The 25376-nt window shown below is 40.0% G+C and overlaps 1 protein-coding gene across 31 annotated transcripts in view; it reads right to left on the bottom strand.

Annotated features, from left to right (window-relative positions):
• The window catches only part of ank3a (ankyrin 3a), a 137840-nt gene that overhangs the window by 12327 nt on the left and 100137 nt on the right, over nucleotides 1-25376 (bottom strand). For 25 of the 31 annotated variants that reach the window (XM_056235063.1, XM_056235062.1, XM_056235054.1 and 22 more), the window contains 14 exons: nucleotides 22029-22253; nucleotides 21590-21744; nucleotides 21276-21487; nucleotides 20329-20536; nucleotides 18423-18519; nucleotides 17201-17429; nucleotides 16753-16878; nucleotides 14933-15055; nucleotides 14597-14623; nucleotides 13944-14022; nucleotides 3501-10691; nucleotides 2757-2831; nucleotides 2176-2307; nucleotides 1882-2025 (listed from right to left, as the gene is read on the bottom strand). In XM_056235063.1, the coding sequence (XP_056091038.1) occupies nucleotides 1882-2025; nucleotides 2176-2307; nucleotides 2757-2831; nucleotides 3501-10691; nucleotides 13944-14022; nucleotides 14597-14623; nucleotides 14933-15055; nucleotides 16753-16878; nucleotides 17201-17429; nucleotides 18423-18519; nucleotides 20329-20536; nucleotides 21276-21487; nucleotides 21590-21744; nucleotides 22029-22253 (9023 nt within the window). The remainder of the gene's footprint in view (nucleotides 1-1881; nucleotides 2026-2175; nucleotides 2308-2756; nucleotides 2832-3500; nucleotides 10692-13943; nucleotides 14023-14596; nucleotides 14624-14932; nucleotides 15056-16752; nucleotides 16879-17200; nucleotides 17430-18422; nucleotides 18520-20328; nucleotides 20537-21275; nucleotides 21488-21589; nucleotides 21745-22028; nucleotides 22254-25376) is intronic. The other 6 variants (XM_056235066.1, XM_056235081.1, XM_056235057.1 and 3 more) reach the window with 4 other exon arrangements.

Genomic DNA, 25376 nt, shown 5'->3' with positions numbered 1-25376 from the left:
CCACTGATCGGAACCAGCTGATAATCACTTCATTGGATTCGATACATCTATAAACTTGACGCTCAAATAAACGGATCAATTTCAATGATGCAAAACATGCGTGCGTGCTCATGCCGTGAGAGGCGGATATGAAAGGCTGAACGATGGCAACGATGTCTCAGTTTCCTCCAGGCTAGAGTAAAATAATAACGCGGTTACAAGGTGTGTATAATTTAAACTACTTTATTGAATAACTCCCGACCAATCATCACTAATGTAGCTGCTGTTCATTTTGCAAACTACTGCTCCACTATTCTCTTTTAAACTTCTGGCATTTCCATCAGCTATATAGGTAACCATTTTGAAGCGCTAAACCATTTTCGCAAAGAAAAAAAAAACTTGGATGGAAACCTGGCTATAGTCATAGTCAAGATGTGTGTTGCAACTCAATATGAGGAGGACTCAAAATCTGGCTAAACAAAAATGAGGATAATTATGTCTCTTCAGATGAAGAGCTCAAAAGTAGAGGAGTTGGGACAGAGGGATGGAGTGGTGAGGGGCGGTCCTGGGGGCACGCAGGGGTAGTGACAGCAAGCACAAGGGGGTAATGGCGTGGGCGGTCGGGAGAAGGAGGCAAGACACAGGCAACGGGATGCACAGGGAGAGGAGAATGGCAGGGTGAGGGAGAGAGACAAATTCTACGTGCGGAAATGGGAGATGAAAGACTGAGAGCAAGAGAAGGAGAGAGAGAAGAGAGAGAGAAGGAAGACTTGAGAGGAGCACATGGGAAGAGAGAACTGGATGATGAGTCTTGGGCCAAATCAGGATACAGTTGTATGTGTTGTGTGATGGAGCATTGGGAAGTGGGGCAAAAAAAAAAAAAAAGAACATGCAAGTTAGAAAGACATGACAATGACTGTAAATGAGAAGAATGAACGGGGGGTCTGGGAGGGGGAAATGAGGGATTGTACTGGAGGAGAGGAGAGGACATGTCAGTTTGTAGCTGACAGAGGGGGGCATAGGAGACTGTCAGGAGACGACGACTACGGAGAGAAGGATGATCTCCTTCTTTCTCTTCTTTTTCCCCTCTCTCTTTTTATCCCTTGCTCCAGGGCAGGGGAGGAGAGGAGAGAAGGATAGATGGAGGAGGAAGCAGATCGACAGCTTGAGAGGTAGAGGACAGCTGAGTCTTTTAGCTGAGGCATGCGCTGTGGTCCAATATGTAAAAAACAGCTGGTATATAACACTCTTATAAACTAATATCAAAACAGCTTCATCAGGATACAGCTGATAACAACATGCATTTGGTTTAGAAGTAACTCTTTCCTGTCCTTTCAATAACAGAATTAATGTCATGGATGAGAACAGTTTGTTTTTATGTTCCACTAGGAATATTCTCTAGGGCATTCATTAAAACTGTAAGAAAAGTGTGTACATGTGTAACAGGAAAACAGTTTCGAACGGCCCTTCCTACACTTCTTGAGGCAAAGCATCATGCTGAGATTGCTTCACGCTACATGACCATATACATGCATGTTCAAACCAGGTCCATGCATATGGTGTTGGGAGGAAGGGAAAGGGGTAACAGAAATGAAGAGTCTCTGAATACAGAAAATCTTTCAAATAAAAGAATAGTAAGTGATTCAACACACTGTGTGTGTGATTGGGGCCTTTAAAAAGATGCTTGTGATCTGATCTTATATAAATGTGCCAAAGCCAATGTCTGAATGTAGACTTCAAGTACAAGATAGTTACTATTTGTGGCCCATCTGTGATTAACACTTTGCCAAACTGCACAGGGAGGTTGTAGAGGAAAAAACACAGGTGACAATAATAAAGGAATGAGTTGAGGGGTAGGGGGTGAGGTCGGGTGGGGGTCAGCTAGATGGGGCTAAACTTTACCATCCGCCTTTTCCTGGCACACAGCGCTATCATCTGCAAAACTTCTGGTGCCTGAAATGTTACCATAGTCAAATATGGGCCCTTCCAGCAGAGTCACAATATCCATCCGGTTCACTTTAGTCAGGACCGCCGTCAGTGCATCCGCTAAGAAAAAAATTTAAGTAACTAAATTTTATATGGTTAAGAAAGATATTATAATAACTTCACAGTATAAGAAAGAAAGCAAAAGAAAGAAATGAAAAAAAAAAAAAAACAGAAACAGGCCAGGAGAGATGGATAGAAAATGATTCTCACTTGTGGCGTTTTTCCCATCCCGACTGACCCACTTCTTAAGGAGCATAAAGCTCTGGGCTGTGAGAGAGTTTGGGTTCTCTGTGCGAATGTGGTTTATCTCATCTACAGAAAAATTCATCTCTCGAGCCAGCTCTATAGAACAGTAAAACACATCATATTATAACTAGCATCATATAACTAGCAGCATCTCTGCACAGACAGCTAGTAAGGAAGACAGATGTAAAGACAAATTAGTAATAAATTAACAAACAAAGTTTGATGAAGATTTCCTGTTTTTGACCTTTAAGTAAACACTTGAAAATGTAATCAGAATCAGATATTTAGGAATATACAGTGAAGTAGTATGTTGTCAGATGTGAAGAATTATGACTGCACTGCAATACAACGCACAGGCACAAGAGGGCACTACAGCAGTGCATTTTTGAGGATTGTTTCCCTTTGATTATTAGTTATCAAATTATCATTTGAATTCCTTCTTAAATATTTCAAGTTTCAAAAGGACAATAATAAATAATTAGCACAATGTTAAGTGGAATGTAAACTCAGTCACAGTAAACTTTGTCAGTCATAGTGAGTCTCACCTGTCCAGCTCAGACCCAGGTGATCAGCCACAATGGCCATGCGAAGGTCTGTTCTCTCACAGGGACTCTGTGGACCTGTCATGACATACAGAACATTGCAAACATGTTACTTATTCACTTCAAATTAAAAATCCAGATGACGTGCTTCTTTTCTGGCCAAAACAAGGAAAAAATGAACAAAACTATTTTTCTGCAATAGAGGCTATGTACAGGAGCGGAAAAACTAAGAGACGTTTTTAGAATAGTACTGTGTTTGGCTAGAAAAGGAAGAACAGACAGATGGTGAACTACAATGTTCCAGCTACACAGTTGGTGCTCTGATTGTATATGTAAAACCAATATATAAAACAATGGTATAAAAAATGAAAACAACATACCGGTATTAACAAAAAATAGATTTTGTTGAGATGAGGCATGCAGACAACATAGTATTGTACATTTTATCTAACAAAGTTCACAAACACTGAAGCAGATATAAATTCCTCAACAACGTTCCTTTAACCAACCCAGCACAGATACACTGTTCAGTGCCCCACCCCTTATTATGATAAATTATTTGTGGAAGGTAGGGGAGAGAGAAGGGGAGATCTGACAGGGACAGATACAGTACGGTACAGTCACACAGCACAGTGATGAGAGAATGACAAGAATGACAGCTATTGTTCACGCCACAGGCAATCCAATCAGTCACAAAGGCTCATGCAACTAAGGATCAAGTAAAGTTTTCAATAAAGTTTTACAAACTAGGCTTGATCTCCGCGACGGGGGGCGACCTGCGAGCCCCTTCGTTCTTACTGCCCTCCTTCCCTCCTCCAGTCCGCTTACTCCTCCTCCTCTCACTGCCCGCTGCCCTTGTGACCTTTGTCCTCGAGGGTGTGACCCTTCGGGAGGAGCCAGCGGAGAGGGAGGGCTGGGACTGAGAGGGGTCCGATAGTGAGGTGCTTCGTGATGTGCTGCTGTCCTCCTCCGATTGCGACTGCTCTCCCTGTGTCTGTTTCTCCTCGTCTGAAAGTCGTTCAGCCACCTTTATTGCTTCTCCGCTAACGTTCTTTAAGAACTCAATTGACTGCCTACACACCTCACTAAAGTTGCCTCTACCTGCCTCGCTAACCGAAACACCGGAAGCACCAGATGACCTCTCTTTGAAAGGCAGCCTGGATGGAACTACTGGTCGGACTGATCTCTCTGAGTCTGTGGGCTTGCTTGACCTTGGAACTACCTGAGGTGTGACAGCGGAGTTAACTGCACCATTTCTTTTGATGTCCTTGACAGGAATTCTAGACTTGGGCTCAGGTGTTATGGATGCGGGATCCACTTTCCTTGCCTCCGGCCTCACAACCTGCTTGGGCTTTTGCTTTCCTGAACTGTGTGTGTTAAAACTGAAGCCTGCTGCCTTGACTGGGAGTCTAGACTTTTGCTGCCTGTTCTCTGAGACTACTTTAGTCTGATGACTTTGAGTGCTAGCTTTCTCCAGTCTCTCCACAGACTCCCTACAAAACTGAGCTTCTATTCTACTAGCTTTCTGTAAGGTGGGTTCAGAAGATGACTGCAAATTGAAAACTACACTACCACACTGGATGTAGTTGGCCTGCACATTAGAGCACTCTAAGTTATTGTTGTTATTGTAGTTTTCTGAGGGGTAATCTTTTCTGCCGGTTGGGGAAGAGTTAGTGCTATCAAAGTGACTTTTAGCTAATTGAGACTCCATGCTAATGTATTCCGGCATCTGACTGTCTGAGGACTCAGTTTTAACATCAGTCAGTTCAGCTGAGCCAGGGTCTTTCTTTATAGTAATGGAAGCTGCGATGCCCATCTTAATGGGGGTGCGTAATTTGGGGTCGACCTTGGAGGCTGTGACAGTGCATGAGGTGGTGTCAACGGATGGAGGTGCGTCCAGGCAGTCAGCACTGCCCTGCACTGCGCTGCCTCTGGATGGTGTTATATCTGTGGTTTCCTCTACCTTCCCCTCTACAGCTCTTTCCCCTGCCTTTGAGTGAGAGGTGACTACCCCCGCACTCCTGCCCCCTTTCCCCTTGTCCCCTGACTGCCCATCTGATGTATGCTCACCAATCTGGAAAAACTGAAGTCTCTCTTCAACAAAGTCCCTCTTGCTCATGTCAATAGCACCACTGCGGGTCATCTCAAACATCTTGCCCTCATGGAAGGGGAAAGGGTTGGGCTCACTAGTTGGGGTGCTCTCATCTGTTGGGGTTCTTGCTGGAGTGGTATCCGGCGTGGTGGCTTGCGATTTGTCGTCTACTGACAAAGCACAGGGCTTTGGATCTTCGTCTTTGTTTTTAGCATCAAAAGCTCCCTCCTCTCCCACATTACCAGACCATGGATCGAAATCCAAGCCTTTAGTAGCCACAGTTTTAAAGGTAGTGTTTATGCCCTCCTCTAGTTGGTGCTGGAAATAATTGTCTGCAAAACCTTGTCTATCAGGGTGTCTTCCCTCCAAAGAATAGATTTTATCCTCTTTCCCATTGTCTGATTTTTTCCTCTTTGTTTGTGCCTTTTCCCCTGTTTCCTCATTTGGCATGCTCTCCTCTTCAATCACTTCAAGTTTACTCTGGCTGAAAGACCGATCTCCTGCTTTTCCCTCATTCGACATGCTGGATGTTTTAGGGTCACTCAGTCCATCATCTTCATCTTGTAGGTCATACCCATCAAGAGAATCTATCTCAGTGGCATCTGTATCATGGGAAAATTCAGCAGTTGTTGCTAAAGAGCAATCAGTGATAGATTGATCATTTCCATTCTGTTCACATTCTACCTCTTCTCCTTTCACAATGCCATTGATACCTGACTCCTTGTGATGTGAGCCGTTTCTCTCTGGTTTCCTAGGCTTAACACGTTTCTCACACTCCTCAGCCATTTTGAAGGTGTACTTCTTAAGGGGGGCAGGGTGAAAAACAGATTCATCATCACTAGAGTCACTGTTGTCAGCTCCAGGTGGGAGAGGGGAAGGAGGCTGGACTCTGATTACTGGGTCTGCAAGCAGATGCCTGTCATGTTCCTCTTGAAGGTTTACCTCTATCATCTCTGTTTCTGCTTCTGAGGAAGGACATGACCCCCTCTTTTCAGGGTCACCATGTTCAGTCTCTAAAGGTGGTGGTGGAGGGAACTCGATGTAAGCTATCCGTTTGTCTTTTGATCTTTTTCCAGACGAGTCTTGTTTTCTTTTTGAAGACTCTGATGATTGAGTGGCAGGTTTGGCTTTTTCTGCTGGTAATTCCTTAAAAATGAATGTCTTGGGCTGCTCCTCTTCCTCAGACTCCTCTGGGATTGGGCTAGGCATGCCAGCCATGGAACCAATGACAGGCTCTGGAGCCCTGGAGTTCAGGTCGTAGCTGGCCTCCTCAGAGGTAGGTGTCTCAGGAGTTACCGGACTCTTCCCTGAACTGTCTATAAATGTCACCTGTTCTAACGTGTCATCTTCAGGGCTTCCCTGTGGAGATGGCGGCTGTTTCTGTTTAACAGAATAAAACGCTCCACGTGTTTCATGCACTGTCCTGCTCTCGTGGCTTACTACTTTTTTGTATGTGCTCAGCTGCCCAGTAGCAGTTTCTTTCTCATACTGTTTACCCACTTGAATGCTGACATACACAGGAAGAGGTTTAATGTCCGCAGTGACACCTGGGGTCACTTTTTCAATATACTCAACTTGGTTATCATCTACACCATTACAGACTATATTAACAATCTGCCTGCTAGAATCTGAGTTCCCTACAGATGACAATTCACTAGGTGATTTGCTGGCACCTGAATTAGGGTGCTGTCTATTTCTGGCTATGTGAGACCCTGTTCTTTCGGATTTAATGGAGGAATCTAACTTTAAAGTGCTACTTTGATGATGATCTATAAAACTAGATGACACCCTAACAGGAATTTGTGATTCCGAGTTTTTTTTTAGAGCACCATTGCATTTTTCAGCATTACCGGGGTCTTCTCGAATTACCAACTCTGTGTAAATTATCTTTTTAGTTGTTTCTTCTTTTGTGGTATTTCCATCACTCAATGAGTGCTGCTCATTCTGTGTGTCATCCTTTTGCCTATCATGCACTAGGGTATGGGTGAGCTTTGTCTTTTGGCCTTTCAGTTGCCCATTGCCATGGTTTTCCCAAGTTTTGTATATTTTCCTGTCTTCATTGACAATTTGCTCCTTGCTGTAAATATTTTGGTGATGTTTTGGTGAAGAGCTATCTGACTTATTTCTCTGTCTGTCAATCTGATTTTGGGCAAATGCTTGAGCCTTTCTAACGTTATAACTATGGCCACCCTCACTATCTTTTTTGGGGCTTCTCTCACTTTCTGAAGACTCTGTTAACTTTGGGAGATTCCCCCCTGCAAAAACTTGGTAAACTGGTAGCTTACTTTCCTGCAGCTTCCTTACGGGGGATCCTGAAGTTTGTCCCCATTGTGGACCTTTATCTTGTTTCTGGGCCTCTGATTCAAATTTCATTCTTACTGAGCTAACCTTAGATGATGATGGTTGGAAATATTTAGATGATTCACTTGCACTGCTAGCAGATGAGCAGTCCCCCTTTTTGGGGTCATCATTGTATTGAAGCAAGACCCGTCTTTCAGGACTGCTTGGCAGACTGGCACATTTTCTGTCATGGGAACCATACTTATCCCTAAACCTGTCTCTGCTCCAGTCCTCTCCAGTCCCTCCATTTCTATGAACTGACCTCTCTGGGCTACTACAAGTTGAGCTGGGCCCAGAACGAGTCTCCCTTGCATCTTGTCTGCGATGCTTCTCAGGGGACTGAAGCTCATCATTCAGTTTTTCAGTTTTATCACGAAAGAATTGCGAGACTTCACTAAGTTTTTCCTCTGCCTCTTTGACAGTTCGGTCTACTCTGTCCTCATATTTTTGCTTCTCTCTGCTTTTATTCTGCCCGTCCTCAGAAACTCTCATCCAAATAGACCTTTTTGGACTATCAGGATCAGAAGCATACTGCAACAAAGTGAGTTTGTCATAATTGTCATCATCTGATGATCTACCTGACCTATCAGGCTTTAGCATGAATTCTCTAATAGAGCCACCTTGTGTTCCCTCACCATAGTATCGAGACCTGTCAATCACAGATTCGTCTGAGTCTGAATGGGATGAGTCAAATTTTTCTGACAGGAGCATTTTCTCTGCAAACTTGTATGATTCTCCCCTAGTTTCTGATGATTCATCATCATGGTACTCCACTGACTGCTGACTAAGCAATTTCAATGTCTTATCATTCTCCACAGAGACAGGCATGTGTATTCTAGAGTCCAGATAACAAGGAAGAGATTCTTCAGCTTCTATGTTGTCTTGTTGCTCATTGCCCATCCTATTTTGTATTTCTTTCATGCCACTTTTGCCCTGAAATATGTACATTTCCTTCTCAGGATGATTTTTTGTTTCTCTGATAATTACTTCAGTTGGTTCAGCTTTGTTGCCTTTCTCAATGTGAACCTCAATGATGCGCTCGACTTTGGGCATTGGGTCTAGAGGCCTAACAGATGAATCTGCCCCTTCACTGCTGCTTTTGTGCTCAAACAGGCCTGTTAACTCTCTGGAAGGATCCTTTCCAGACTGGAAGGCCTTCATTATGTCTCGTACAGACATAGTTTCCTCCATCCTCTCAGATATAGCCTCTTTAGCAGGAGGTTTGTGGTACACCATTCTTGTAGTTGTTGTTATGTGAGTTTCCTCTTTGACCCGCATGCCTTTGCCCATCACATCATCCTCTGCATTGACTCTAGCTTGGTAAGCTTTAACTCTTTCTTTGATGGACCCACCAGGTGATCTGGGCTCAGTGTCTGCACAACGCAGTGGAGGCTTTGTCATTCTAGCATCTTCCAATGGTGGGTCCTTAGGATCGTCTGGATGCTCATAGCTCCGTATGACATGTACAACCTCAGTGCGTGTTTCAGTGATGACAGGGGGAATCTCCTGAAAGAGGCCTTTGGGCCCCATTCCCTCTGCACTTTGGGGAGCTGAGGGGGTTCTCTCACTGCGAGTCTCAAACCCACTGTCGGAAAGTGGACTCTTGTCTTGGTCATGGGAGACGTCATCGGGAGAGTCCAGTGCTATTTCAGGACCAAACAATGCATCAGCTAGCTTTGAAAATTCTTTTTCTGAAGGTGAAGGGCGCATGTTAGTTGGAGGCATTTTGAGCTTGTTCTCCTGTAATGCCATTGCAGGTTTCAGGACACGTTTCTGTTTCTCCTCTCCTTCTCTTCTTGCTTCCTCAGTTCTTTGTTTAGCCTCTGCTATTTTAGAAAGAGAGCTTGTGCCAATGTCATTAGTTAGGTAATCAACAACTTTAGCAAGGTTAAAATCTCTGTCAGATACTGGTTTTGTTTTCACTTGAGGGGCTAATGTTTCATATCGAGGGGGGCATCTCCATTTATTTTGTTGATTATCATCTATGTCATCCTCTGGGACATCTTCTGTTTTGCTGTTTTTAATATTTGCCTTACTCTCTCTCAAAACATCCTTGCTAAGAATTTCACTGACTTTGACCAGGTCCTGTTTTACCTTCTCTACGATCTTGAAAGGCTCCTCATCGTCCACTTTATGTTCCTTAGAGTGAGAATGATAACCTTTGGAGCTTGAATTTGTATCAGTTTGCAAAATTGCAGACATTCTGATTAGGTCCTCCTTCATGTCAGCAACATCTTTTAGTATCTCCTGGCTGTTAGACAGAGGGGATGAAGAGGTAGCAGATTTTAGTGTTCCTGGGGACATGTGCAGGGGAGTCTTGACAGGAGACAGAGTTCTGGCAAAAGAGGACTGAGTCTGGGTATTAACCTCTTGGGGCATGGCCTTTCTGGGGGACAGGAGAGCAGCTGTTGACTTGGAGACTTCAGGGAGCTTTTTAAACTGGTGTTCTGGTAAGACATTTATAACAGAATAGACAGGAACTGTAATAGTGCTGGAAGTTACAGAAGTGGTAGAATTGGGAGGGGATCTGAGGGAGGCATACAGTGAGTTGGACGCAGAGGAACGGATAGACTGGTAAGAGGATGAGGGAGTGGAGGACACTGACTTTAGTGTACCATAGCCAGCAGAGCAGGAATTAAATGTTTTTTCCACTTCATCAAAGGCTGCATTCACATTTGTTGTTGCTGCATTTGTTGTGGCTTGAATTCTTTCCTGCAGGGTGCTGGTAAGATGGGTTGTTGGGGAGGAGGAGCGATATTTAGTTGGGGAAACTGTCCCATTGATCAGCGCAGCTGCTGTAGTGGCTGAGCTGGATTTCAATGGTGAGGAGAGGGACGACAGGAATCCTCTGGCAGAGGCATCAGTGTTGGTTCTGATGGAGGAAAAACCCGGGACAGTTTTAATGGGGGAGCAGGTTGCTGGAGGGTTTGAGGTTACAACAGACTTGTATGGCAAACTTGAGCTGTACATGTTTAGTGAAGACTTAGGTGAGGCTGGAGGGGTCATAGAAATGGAGGATCTTTCCAGCAAGGTCCCGCCAGATGGTACCGGAGAGGTCCTGGCTGAGAGCCCTGTGAGGCCTTTAAGTGAAACTGGATCAGGGGAACTCTTCCCTGGAGAGGACAGAAGGGTGGGGGAGGCTTGGACTGGATACTGAGCACCTTGAACTACAGTCTTTATTGGTGAGGAGATTGTTCTGTAGGATCGAATCGGTGATGCAATGTCGCTGGCAGATTTGATGGAAGACGCTGGTGAACCTCCAATGATGGATTTTATGGGAGAAGCAGAGTTCACAGACCACACCGACCTCAGCGGGGAAGCTGAGGGGGTGTTGGATGAGGAGCTGGAGAGGGAGCCAAAACCAGACTTGGTCTGGCTAGGGACATTGACGGGAGAGCTTGTCGCCCAGGCCTGGTAGGTGCGCGTCGTAAAGACAGGCTTGTAAGCGTAGCCAGAAGGCTGCGTCGTGGTTTTTGGAGTGGTGTTATGGCCTCTTTCAGCTGTTTCTAACATAATCAAATTAATAAAAGTAAACAGAAATAGTTAAATAAGAGAGAAAAGAGAAACAAGATTTAGTCAGGGGATAAATCCAGAAACAACCAGTAGTGAAAATACTGAAAGTGTGGAGGCTTTTGACAATGGAAAGCTAAGTGGGAAAATAAAGTAACTCATGCCTGTGATAAATGGGTGGAGATGCAAAATTATGGTAAAATATCAGCCACTTAAATAAGATAACAAGCTCTAAATATTCAGAAAATATGTTCAGATTTTAAGTGGAAAGTCTCTTCATTTATGCTTAGGAATGTCATAAGTACCGGTGCTTCGTAAAGAGTACATTTAGATTCAGTCAATAGGATTTATGTCAAACTAGATCTGTGCATTAGGCCTTAGTAATTTTTAAATTACAATCGATACTAATATATATATACTGTATATAATGTATACACAGTTGTGGTCAGCATTAATGGCACCCCTGATAAATATGATCAAAAATGGCTGTAAAAAATAAATCTGCATTGTTTATACTTTTGATATGTCATTCAAAAAATTTGCAAAAATCTAACCTTTTATTGAAGTAAAATAATTGAAAGTGGGGGGGAAATCACATTATGAAATAAATGTTTTTCTCCAAAACACATTGGCCACAATTATTGGCACCCCTAGAATGTTTTACGAGTAAAATATCTCTGAAGTATATTCCCATTAATATTCACCTTTTTTTTAGCACAACAGGGTGACTAGGAACATGAAATTGTCTAGCTATAACTTCTTGTTTCACAGGAGTTTAAAGTTTAAATATGAGAAAACACAAAGGCCAAATTCCCTTAATCATCCATCACAATGAGTAAAACCAAAGAATATAGTTCTGATGTGCATCAAAAGATTGTTGAGCATCACAAAATAGAAAGTAGCTGTAAGAAAATAGATTTTGAAAATCCCCATTTTGACCATCAGGGCAATAATTAAGAAGTTCCAATCAACTAAAGATGTTACGAATCTGCCAGGAAGAGGACGTGTGTTTATATTGTCTTAATCCACGGTGAGGAGGAAAGTTTGATTGGCCAAGGATCACAGATGGAGAATTGCAGAGATCACTTGAGTCTTGGGGGTCAGAAAGCCTTAACAAATATATCAAACAACCACTACATCCCCACATGTTGTTTGAGAGGGTTTCAAGAAAAATCCTCCTCGCTCCTCCAAAAATAAACTTCAGCATATTCAGTGGTCAGACATGACTGGAACTTCAAAAGGGACCGGATTTTATGGTCAGATGAAACAAAAAAAGGGCTTTTTGGCAGCAAACCCACCAAATGTGTTTGGTGCAAACAGGGATAAAAAGTACCCCATGCCTACAGTTAAATATACTGCTGGATCTTATATGTTGTGGGCCTATTTTTTTGCTGAAGGTCCTGGACATCTTGTTCAGATACATGGTATTATGGATTCTAGCAAATACCAACAGATAAAAAATTTAAACCTGACTGCCTCAGGTAAACTGAACCTAATAGAAAATGAGTGGGGTGATCTGAAGAAAAGAAGCACCAACATGAACTTGTGAATCTGAAGGATCTGGAGAGATTCTGTATGGAGGAATGGTCTCTGATTTCTTGTCAGTTGTTCTCCAAACTCATCAGGCATTATAGAAGGAAACTCAGAGCTGTTATATTGGCAAAAGGAGGTTGCAAAAATTATTTAATAACAGGGAGCAAATAACTATGGCCAGTGTGTTTTGGAGAAAAGCATTTATTTCATAATGTGATTTACCCCCCTCTTTCAATTATTTTACTTCAATGAAAGGTTAGATTTTTGCTAATTTTTTTAATGAAAGATCAAAAGTATAAACAATGCAGATTTATTTTTTACAGCCGTTTTTGATCATATTTACCAGGGGTGCCATTCTTTCTGACCACAACTGTATATATTAACAATGGCATGGATATATATATACACACACATGCCATTGTTTTAAATTAATATTTACATTAATAATTACATTTTCAAATAAAGAAGTGTGTTAAATAGCCTATTAGTTAAATAGTTATTAATACCTTATACATCTGACCAATTACAAGGCAGTTTTAACAAGTTACAAAAAATCATCCTAAATAAATGAATAAGTAAGCAAGTGGTAAAATATTATGTTGATATTGAGTTCCATGGCTTTTTATCATGAGCAATTACAAGAACTGTCAATAAAACAAGAAAGTTCTTTTGAAAATAATACAATAAATAAAAATAAAAGAAAATATGTTCAGACTTTAAGAGGAAAAAAATTAATAGTCAATTAATTTATGCTTAGGAATGTCATAAGTATCGGTGCTTCGTAAAGAATACATTTAGATTCAGTCAATAGGATTTATGTTAAACTAGATCTGTGCATTAGGCCTTGCAAGTGTAAATGCAGACCTGCCACTGTTTATTATATTGTTAATATTAAACAAAAATGAAGGGGAAAAAATAACACTCACCGATCATAGCTGGGTAACTTTAATACATTTAACAAGACATCTATGATTGAACCGGAACACAAAGTTTTTCCCACATGGGGAAAAAAATTATGTAATTTTTAAATTACAATCGGTACTATATATATAAAACAATATAATATTTAATAATGTCATGTATATATATATATATATATATATATATATATATATATATATATATATATACATGCCATTGTTTTAAATTAATATTTACATTAATAATTACATTTTAAAATAAAGGAGTGTGTTAAATAGCCTATTAGTATATCTGACCAATTACAAGGCAGTTTTAACAAGTTACAAAAAATACATCCTAAATAAATGAACAAGCAAGCAAGCAAGTGGTAACATATTGATATTGAGTTCCATGGCTTTTTATCATGAGAAATTACAAGAACTGTCAATAAAACAAGCAAGTTCTTTTGAAAACAATACAATAAATAACAATAAAACATAATGATGGGTTTATTCAAAAACACACCAGGCAATACACAACCTGTGTAGACAATATGGTAGCAAATGATATAAAATGTCAAACAATGGAAAAAACAACACACTACAAAGAAAAAAAAAATAGCAAAAAGCAAGCAAACAAATGTAATTGTTTATGACTAATGTACACAGACATATACTGGCAGTTCTGTTTTTGAAAATGGTGAGATGAGATTATTGTGCCTTCATATATATGCCTGTATCAGATGCCTATGTATGTGTGACATGTATGATTATGTCATGCTGATGTTTCAACAACAAAGAAAATGTAGGACTCACTGGATGCTGGATCGGCCAGATAGCTGTAGCGCTTTCGCAATGCTAATGAGGCAAAGGTATGTCGTCGATCTTTGTCATTCTGCAATAACAAAAGTAAAAATCCTATGTAAGAACAAAGTGACAAAAATCGCAGTGCAATGATCTTTTAAGTGGCTAATTACTATAATTTCCTTTTGACTGTTTTGAAAGCACTGTATCAATGTTGGCCCAGATTTATTTTTGAAGGAATTATTTGATGTGGTGCATTTAATTTAGGATATCAGTAAAACATTCCAATTGCTTCAGTTTCTGTAAGGAATGTTGTGCTACATTTCACTTTGAAATGCAGTCTCCTGAGAGAGGGTCAACTATACAAGCACAGCCCATTTGCTAACAGTGTGAAAGATATTTTCCAGTGAAACTGCCTAATTGCTTCACTTTGAAATAAAATTAAATTAAAAAAAAATCAAATCTGCAAAAGAGAAATGTAAAAAATGTTTCCAATAAGCCACAAAATAACAATGCTTTAAATCTACTGATAAACACAAAAAGGAGGCATGCACTTGCCTGACCAATGACCTGGTACAAAAGCTTTTGACCAATCACATAAATAAGCGTATGATCACATAAGCACCACACTAAAGTCAAAGGTGGACAAGTTATGAAATATGTACCTCATCATCAGGATCTGACTCCATTTCCTACAATTTCCCACGATGCATTGCAGCAATACATAATGGAGAGGCAGCAGCCGAGGATGGTGAGTATGCGAAGATGGCATTGAAGGGAGAGGAGTAAGAGAAAAGGAGTTTAAAGATGACAGTAAGGGAGTGGAAAAGGTAAAAAATGCAGATGCAGAGAGATTAAAAGAGAGCAAGACAAAAGGAAATGCAAAATAAAGTTACAGCTAAAGCAGCAACACAAATAGCTCTGTGACAATGTTTAATTGTTGAAGACTCTAGATAACACTAGACGAAATGTCACAGAATCATGTTTATGTATGTTCTTACCTTCCTGTGTGTTGGCAGTGTGAAGTTGAGGTTGCAGATTGCACTGTGTGGCAGGCCTTTTGCGATTTTAGGTTCTCTGAGGAAAGATATTCTCCCACATGGCTCTTGGCCCATATCTCTGACCTACAAAATCCATACACACACATAGAATGACAAAAAATCTTAACACATAACTGCAATCATATCAGTAGCCCGATAAAAGCTGTTTTAGTTTATATAATTGAGCTGAGCGCATGGGATCTGCTATGTTGAGATCACATGACCAGCTGATACTAATTATTTTCTTTAATTTAATTGATGCCAACTATTTTGAGACCTGTAGCAGGAATCAAATTTGAAATGAGCTCATTTTGTGCATAAAATTGTAAAATGTCTCAGTTTAAACATTTGTTATGTTATCTATGTTCTATTGTGAATGGAATATTGGCTCATGTGATTTGAAAGTCTTTTAGTTTTCATTTTATTCAAATTTAAAAAACGTCCCAACCTTTCCAGAATTCGGGTTGTACACGCACCTTTAACTTACTTTATATCTTCGATTTTTGCATTTCAAAATCCAGATTTAACTGTATAGCTGATTTACTTTATTATACTTGTTTAGTGAAATTCTGTATGTGCATCTTTACAGTTTTTTTCAATCGATTTGACATTTCTCCAAATAGTTGTGGTTGCTCTCAAAACAATTAAAAGCAAACTAAACACTCTCCTGTTGGCGAAACAGTTCAATATTCACTGCATAATGAAGCACTGCATTTTATTCTAGTAATGCATTTATCAAAAATACATACTAACATAAAAACTAATAATGTGTTCTTTGTTGATCTGATAACAAATTCAGCTATAGATACACAAATACATGAATGAAAATACATTTTTCGTGTCCTATAATCGTGTTCTTCAAAGTTCTTTAATGATGAGTTTAGTTGCATAGCAATGAGTTTTCTCCCCCAAAAATAATACAATAATAAATAAATAAATAAATGAACTGCAATCATTGAATCAATTACTTTTTTTTATCTTGCCTCTCATTTACATCTGGCCAGAGAATTTTCACGAGTCTAAATATCCATCCTTGCCATGCTTGTACCTCAACTTCAATATGGTGGAAGGAACACCAAACAACTACAAAATATCACTCCATTTGCTCCTGATCACCCTGAGTTTAAAAAATGTGTATGGCCCAAAGACAGTATTGTGTGACACAACACAAGTGTTTGAAATGGCAGCACATACTGTATAGTGATGTTGCCTCTTCTTTGTCCAGGGACATTGACTGGGCCACAACGTTTATATTGGGCTGAACTTTCTGTCCAGCTTCTTTCAAGGAAAGACCATTATTTATAACATGGAAACTCGTCTATACCCTATATATCTACCTCTCTCCTCCCTCCTCTTACACCTTGCTCTCCCCTTCCATGTCTACTTATATTTTCTTCTCTTGCTTTTTTTTCCACTATACCATTGGCCTCCACTCTACCTACCTCTTCTCCCTCTTCTCCTTTTTCTACATCCTCAACTCTTCTTGCTCTATCTCCTCTTTCTATTGACCTTATTCACAGTAGAGTCATCTTTGTCATTTTTAACAGGAATGAAAGCAAGGCTGTGAGGGATAGACATCTCTTCAGTGGGTTGATCTGTTATTTAATGCATTTTTGGATTGTTCTGCTGACGAAACATACCAAATTCCTGTGAAAATGTTCAGATCACCGTGTTAACTGTTTTGAAGGCAGTGATCTGAGTTTGGAGAAATGTGTCAAATCGACTGAGAAAAACTGTAATAGCTGGAAGAATTAGGATGAATGAGCCACTGTCTCTCAAACCTTGATGTTGAATGGGAGTCGGTTCTCTTTGAAGGCATAGAAGTTGAAGATGAGTTGCTGGCCACTCTTTGCCAGGGGAGAGATGTTACCGTAGAAATCTACATGAATGGGCTTACCCTCCAGAATCTGACAAAGAAACAAGGGACAGATCATAAGAAGCTGTACATTTATGTCTTTATATTGTCAATAAATTATCAGAAAAGTGCTATTGTTTGAATATAGGATAATATAAATGTGTGGGTGTTTTTATGAATATGGACTGAATGACAGGTATATCTTCTGTCATGTTTTTTTCTTAAATGTGTATACATGAATATTCACAAACTCGTGATGACTCACTGTTTCCAAACACTGACAGTATGTTCATCGTTAATTATTTATGTGAAAGTGTATAGTGTTGTGTGTGTGTGCATGTGTGAAGGCTAGAGTGTGAGTTACAGTTGCACACCTCAATGTCTTTGCTTCTTGCCACCTCCTCAAAGTTCTCCTGCTGCTCCAGAGTTTTGTCGACTTTGTCATCAGTCATGCAGAAGCAACGGAGGCGGGACTCTACAGGGTCGATCATTTTAGCAAACACCACAAACTTGGCCAGGTACGGAACACAGATCAGCTCTCGGTACAGCTGAGCTGCTAAACCCACCGTCTCACAGATCTGCTGACAGTCTGCCAACCAAAATCTACAGAAAGGAGAAGAGAGGGGGTGGGGGATTGCCTAGAATAAGGAAAATTCTCCCCAATTCTTCACAAATATTCACAGTTCTTTCGATGTTGCAACTCCACGGGATGAAGAATCTTGGTTCTAAGATGTTTACATGATATAAGTTATGGAAACAAAATCTCAGCTGTTTGACACAAACAATTAATGTGTGTACCAGCGGTGCTCAGCGTGTCAGTCAAAATCCCAAAAAATGCCACAAATCTATTCTGATTGTTTCATAGACAAAAAATGCAAATAACAAAATATGACTATAGAAGCATTTCTTTAGTATAAGAAAATAAATATGCTTATCAAAAGGAGGAGAAAACATATCTCATATCTTTTGTTGTTTATGTAAAAAAATGTATTGGTACGCACAGCCTTTGACATCAATTAATCTTATTAGTAGCTAGTCAAATTAGGAAGATCCCAACATGAACATGTTGCATGACATGCATATTCCCAAAAACAACTAACAAAAACATGTAACGTAAAATAAAATACAACCCAAACTACATTAAATGCAGGGTCAGTGGCAACGAGAATATGCATGGTTTAATTTTGCATATTGCTGGGCTTATGCAGTTCAAGGTAATATCAATTGATGTTAATTATTAATTAATTAATGTTTATTTTTAAGAACATTATTGTTAGGAACTGACATTTACAAAAAAGTGATTTGCATAATTTAGAGAAATTTGAGCAGAAAGATAAGCATATCCTCACATAATTTATAGAATAGGTGTCTGTTATTTAATGACCTTATGTGAACCTCTTCTCACTAATTCATTTTTCTAGGCAACAGTCTGCAGTCATATTTGAGTTCAATCGGCATCTGACTTTGCAGATGTGCAGATGAACATGATTAGAATGCTATAAATTAATCTAGGGCACAAATCCTCCACTGTCTCCCACTCTGAAGCACATGATTTGAATCTGCATGTGATAAACTCCAACATCAGCTGAGACTCACCTGGCAGACACATTTGTGGTGAAGGAAACACAGTCTGTGACAAAGGAGAGAGGAGTGGTCCCAGTGATGTCTTCCCACTGTGCGGGGGATGTTCCACCTAAAAAGATGCAACACTTTTACACTGGTGTTGGGAATCACTACAGAGCCTGTGATATCTGTTGGGTATGATACTTAATGATTTATTGGTCCTTTTTATTCGATAGCAGCACGGGATTTGAAGTCACTTGCAAATGCATGCTTTATTTTAGGTACGTTTACACGACAACGATATGCTTAAAACGGATACGTTTTTCCTTGAGTTTTCCGCGTACAGACAACACCATTGTCAAAACGATCCCCATTCACATGAATACACGAAAATGACACTATACACTGAACACGTTATATGCATGTGCATGACGTCATCGTCTTCAGAGATTCGCGTTTTTGTTGTTTACACGGAGACCGTTTTCAAAAACTTGCACTTTGAAACCCGTTTTCAAAACTTTGCGTTTTCACGCACCCAAAACGCCATTGTCATTTAAACAAACGGCCAAAACGCATAAAAGGTTTTACGTTTTTAGTTGAAAACGGTGTTGTGTAAACAGCCCCAATTTACCTGCTCTTTTAACTCTGTAAAACCAAAGTGAACCCAAATGTTGAATTTAAATTCAGATGTGGGATCTCAAATCAACGTGCAGTTGTTGCACATTCATTAAGCCATCATGATTCATTGATATTTCTGCTCTCGAATGAAAGAAGCTCTGAAGTTTTAAGTATTAAAGGGGTCATATAATGGTACATGCACTTTTACAAGTTGATTGTACTGAAATGTGTGTTGGCAGTGTCTGTACACAGCCATCATATAATGATAAAAATCCATCCAGTGGTTTTGTTTTAATCTCCTTATGTTTTCCCCTGCCTCAAATCGAGCCGTTCGAGCCTGTGACGTCACAAGCTCGCACGCCCCTCCCGCGATTGTTGAATGACAGCCGCGTTTCAACACAGACCCGCCCTCGCTCGTGAGCCAGCTGTCAATCATAGTCTGCGCAGCGCGGACCGGCGCGGTCATTGTTGATATGCTGGAGCACTGTCTATGAGCAGAATGGCGTCTAAGCGATTGTGGTGTTCTGTTCTTGGGTGTAATAACGAACACAGCAGTCATTTTAAAGTTCCTAAATCCGAACCGCCGAAGACGCAGTGGCTGAGTTTGTTTTCGAAGGGAATATTCCCCACGAGCAACGTCAATGCTCTCATGTTTGCGCGAATCATTTCACACACCAGACTGCTTTATAAACGAGGAGGTATAAAGCTGGTTTTGCTAAGAAGCTGCTCCTGAAAGGATCGGTACCATCTATTCGTGTTCCTGCAGCTGCTCCAGAAGAACTGAAGTGAGTGTAACGTTTTAAAACTTTATATTAATATTTATATTAATCCTTGTAAATCGCTAGCTGCACGCTTCACAATGAATGCGTCTAAGGTTTACACTCAGGGTACATTACGGCATGTTTTCTATGTATGACGTTCTCAATATAATGCATAATCCCACGTTTATACTGAACAATGTGTTATGGTTATTGTGTTATTGAGTTACAAACGGTGTACGCCAGAGCCGGCTCTGGTGTACGCATAGAACAGAGGGGCGGAGTCAGCAAAGCTCATGATCATTTAAAGTCATATACACTGAAACGACGTGCTGAAAACAGAGCTGTTTTTTACCAGGTAAAATAAGTGTTTTCTTACAATACTAATGAGAATTTTTAATTAAAGTATATTACAAACTTTTAATTTAGACCCTAAAGAATCATATTAGCTTGTACAAAAATGGCATTATATGACCCCTTTAAAATAAAAAAAAATTAAACCTGACATTTTCACCCCTATCTCATTTAAAATACACATACATAAATTTTCACTATTCACATGCCTGTGATGCTACAGAGCAGTCTAAGGCAGGGGGCAGGTTCTCCTTTGCGTCCATTAGCAACAGCCTCTTTGCATCTGGGCGGTACAGGGATTGTCATGGTGATGGGCTTGTGGAATTTCCTCCTTCTGGGCTCCACAGTAACAATCGGGCTGAAGGACGCACGGTTACCAGTGATGGTCCACACCATGTCCTCTGGCACTGGCTGTGCCTAAGAGAGAGAAACAGACAGAGAGAAAAGCAGTATTAAGAATAGGAGAAAAAAACAGAAGAACATCTATTTGCAGAGCATCTACACTGTGCAAATTCGTGCATGCATGCTGTGTGTTTGTTGTTCATGTCTCTAGGCATATGCTTCTAACTAATTATCATTAGAATGTGAATAGCTTTTTATTGCTTTAGTCTCCTGACTTGTTGTTTGTGTAATGTATACATTCTCAGTTTCTATGCTACAGTCATGGGTTGTCTGCCAGGAAATGCATGTTGACCACTATTAGAACAGAAGGAATCACTATGTCAAAAGAATAGATGATATTCTGCTATTTTGTGTGTGTGTTAGGGCAGGAATATTCTACTATTGTGTGTGTGAGAGAAAGAAAGTTCCCAGAGCTCCTTGAGATGAGAAAGACAGGTCAGTTTTATGTAAACTGCTAAAATTAAAATTAATCTGAAAAATCCTTCCGATCATTTTGTGAACCAGTTAGACAGACAGATCGAACATTGTTTTAGCTTGTGAGTCTACACAAGCTCTTCAACAATATAATATTATATATTCTATAGTAAATATTAAATATATTTACTATAGAAACATCCTTTCCGGTTCCTGAAAACACCATTTTAAAATTCCCATATGTTTCCTGTTTTTCCATGACCTATGAAACCACGTAAAAGTAAAAATTAAGCTTGACTAAATATAATTTGACAACAACCATCTTGATAAGCCTTTATACCTGTAGTCCAACACGAATCTTCTTTGTAAGCGCTCCCTGGGGAAAGGCAGCCTTCACCATGGGAACCGCCTCACTACTCAGGACTCCGCCCTCAGGACCCATGTGATCACTTTCTTGCTTGATGCGTGACACCACCGCAAAGTACTGTGGGAAATCTTTTGTGATGATGCGGCAGATACGTTTTTTCTCCAGCTCTGCTAGACTGTCCATCTCTGTAATCACATATGAAATCACAAATAAACAAAATCATGAGAATTAAATGAAAGCTCCCCGTGAGGTAGTTTTAGTTATGTCATCAGCTGTTTGTACATTACCCTCATCCATGCCATTGAGGATTGAGGTGAGCTCTGTTACTTTGCAGTCATAATGATGTTCTTTCCAGGTCTCTCCATTATCGCTACGTAGGACGATCAGCTCTCTCTCCTTTCCCCGCATAGAGCCGAAATGAGGAATTTCTACTATCACAGGCCTGAAAATGAAGTGAAGATAATAAAGGGGTGAACAGATAGTGGAAGTCCAATGCATTCACTACAACCAAGCACTCAAAACCGGACAGCAAGATGGAGAATTGCACCATGTAAATTGAAATCAGAACTCATTTAAAGAGAATTTAAGTGAAGAAGAGAATTTAAGATGGAAACCCTGATATTACTCAGTCTGAATTAAGTCCCCTTAGAGATTATGTTTTTCATGATTTATCTGCTTTTACTGTGAAACTACAGATATTTTGAGCCACCTCAGAGAAACTCTTACCCCAAAAACTGTGCCCCGGATGGCCCCATCTCCACCAGTCTGCTCACAAGACCCTCCCCCTCCACCATAGGGGGTGGGTACGCCAGCCGGTGGCGCTTTGCTAGGCGGCAGGTGATTCGTGTTGGTGCTGGACACTTCCTGGGTGGAACGATTATGCGCATACCATCATGACGACTTCCTCTCATCGACCCACCCCGAGCGTCCACCATGAAACTCACTAGGAACCTGTAAGAAGAGAATGAAGGAATAATGAAAGAGAGAGAGGGAAAGAAAGAGGGACACCACGCTAAAACCACTACACAGACACGAACGAGTGAGAGACGATTCCCATGCTGTGATCACTGTACACCCAACACACGTGGTGAGGAAAGAGAGAGCGAGAGAGAAGACAAAGGTCTAAGCAGAAACAGAAAAGAAGGAGAAACAGAAAGCGAGAACAGACCATTACAGCAAGAGAGATAGAGACAGAGGAAAAACAATTAAAGGTGCTCTATGTATTTTTTAGCGGCCTCTAGTGGTGATGTTTCAGATTGCAACAAGAGAGCTCGTGCTCGTGTGCGTGTGCGATCTCAAGAGCGAGCATTCACTACCGGCCACACGGAAACTTTCAATGCAACGGCAAAAGCATCACACAACATGCTGGAAACTCATGTAAACTCCCACTGCAACGTTACAATAATAGGCTACTTTTATCAGCTTGACGTTGAACTAATGCTCCATGCTCGTACCATGATAACGTTACATTGACTGCATTTAGCCGACATTTGATGTTATCTAGTATAAGGCATTTCACTAACTATTCGTGTATCTTTCACAATCAGCAATGTCAACATAGGTGAATGTATAATATGATAACGAAAATGGTGAACTAGACTAAACAATGTCAGTGTAACAGTAAGACAGTAGGAAGTAGCATTACTGTACTGAACGTGTCTGGAATAATGTTTATTATAAACAATATGATAGTAGTGGGATGAGTAACGTTAGACAGTAGATCTAGTACATAAAACAAGTATACATCCTAAAGCACCTACTTTTTCTTATCCTGGAACAGTCTTTTGTATTAATTTCATGTCTCATTTAGTTTACCTTGCCATTTCATTAGAGTTTACTAATAATTCAAAAGCTCTGCCGATGTTGATCCGTGTTTTCGTCCTGAGTCGATCAGAATCACGTTTGGCCTGACGAGCTTCAGCATATAAAACTTTTTTTAGTTTTTTATATATTTGTGGAGTTTGTGTTGTGCTGGAGGCAGGTCGTTTTGGGGTGTTATCAGACTCCATGTCGTTAGCTGCAGTGCCGTCGGTCGCATAGACTGTGTATAAAGAGAGAGGCTCGGGAGCGCGCATGCACGTCACATCCGTTGGATTTCGCGGTAAATCCGACCCGCAGACTTCACATATAAATATGAATATTGGCCTTCAGAGGTAATGGCAAAACCCGACAAGTGGATCATTGTAATGTGTGATGACAACCCCTTCACACACAGGCAATAAAAAAACGATTCATTTTTAGAAGAAAAGCTACATAGAGCACCTTTAAAAAGAGTGACAGTGCTTCGAGCTGTTAAACCTGGCAGCATTTAATCCCTCATTCAACAGCAGCAGAGACACTTAGAAGAGACACAAGGGATTCCTTGAATATTGACTTACCAAAATATTACCACAGTCACTGTACTCATGACTCGGAGTCAAATGCTATCGCGTTTACTGCCAAGATCAATTGTTTCGAAGCAGTGATCAGTGATCAACAGTGTGACCAGAAGCCCCTCCACAGGTGGACAGAAAACCCAAAACACCCATTATCTGTTAATGTGAACTGAATGCAATTGTGTGTCTGTTACATGCACATGAGATCCTAACACTGGATGTGGGCTGGGCAGTGCAGCTAAAATGCTAAATTGTGACATTTTTCAACCTACTGATGATATCAAATATTCCGCTCAAGATTTTGAGGTCGGTAAGATTTTGTGTTTTTTAAGTCTCTTATGTTCACCAAGGCTGCATATATTTGATCAAAAGTACAGTAAAAATGGAAATATTGTGAAATATTATTACAATTTAAAATAACGACTTTCTAGTTTGATATTTTATAAAATGTAATTAAATTAGTTCATTTTTAAAATGTAATTCTTGTGATGGCAAAGCTAAATATTGCAGCAGCCATCATTACGCCAGTCTTTAGAGTCACATGATCCTTCAGAGATCATTCTAATATGCTGATTTGGTGCTCAAGAAACATTCCTTATTGTTATCAATGTTAAAAACAGTTGTGCTGCTTAATATTTGAGTGGAAACTGTGATACATTAATTTTTAAGATTCTTTGATAAATACACATTTAAAAAGAACAGAATTTTTTGTAACAAGTCTTTACTGTCATTTTTGATCAATTTAATTCATCCTTGGTGAATAAAAGTATTTAAAAACACTCTTGAAAACGTTTTGAACAGTACTGTACTCTGATACATTTGCTCTAAAATGGCTTGAAAGTATGTTTTTGTTGTCAGAGGGACCATTTTGACCAAACATCCAGTGAATTTCCAATTAAAACTGTTTAATGTAGGAACTAAAACGGTAAAGTCAACGATGAAGGCATGTTTCTCGCATTATTTTCAATAAATAAATAACTAAAAATCTCATGGAAGAATGATATTTAATCATTTCCTTTTTATATGGGTCAATATAACAATAAATAGTAAAACAAACTGCTTACATATCTATAATAAATATATATTTAATATACGAGATTTGTCACCTCAAGAATTCCAGGAACAATATTGAGTGATGACGTAAACAAGTTTTTGAATTAGAGTAAACTTTAAATCAGGGACACTATAAACGCTCTCACACTCACAGGACAAGGACACTGTCTAATGGTGTGGACTAACCATGTCCCCATCATTGTGAAATTCAGAATTAGTATTTTAAATTATCAAAAAAATTAACAGAAATACACTGTTACATTTCAATATATTGCCCATTCCTTGTGAAAAAAAAATGATGCAGCTTTAACAGGTGATTTCACACTGAGAAGTGAAAAACATGACAAAAATCTCCCTTTCATCACTAATTTTCTAATGTGCTGATGGTGGTAGTACTAGTGTGTGTAATGAGTGATCTGCAATTTATTTTAGAAATGTGCTGAAGTTGCTGATCTCTGAATGTATGTGAGGTCCATTTTCCACAGACCGGCTATTCACACACCCAGTGTGGAGGAGCGCTCACACAGATGAGGAGATAAAACAGGGAATAAAACACCGGAGAACAGTAAAGAGATAAAGAGTGAAAGAATACAGGAGAGAACAGATGAAAAATATAGGGAAAAGACAGGACAGAAAGCTATAGAAA

Source organism: Rhinichthys klamathensis, unplaced genomic scaffold (genome assembly GCF_029890125.1).
Source record: "Rhinichthys klamathensis goyatoka isolate OS25496 unplaced genomic scaffold, OSU_Roscu_1.1 h1tg000412l_1, whole genome shotgun sequence".
NCBI lineage: Eukaryota > Metazoa > Chordata > Actinopteri > Cypriniformes > Leuciscidae > Rhinichthys > Rhinichthys klamathensis.
Note: the sequence above shows the minus strand (reverse complement) of the source record. Positions and strands in the feature narration are given on the sequence as shown.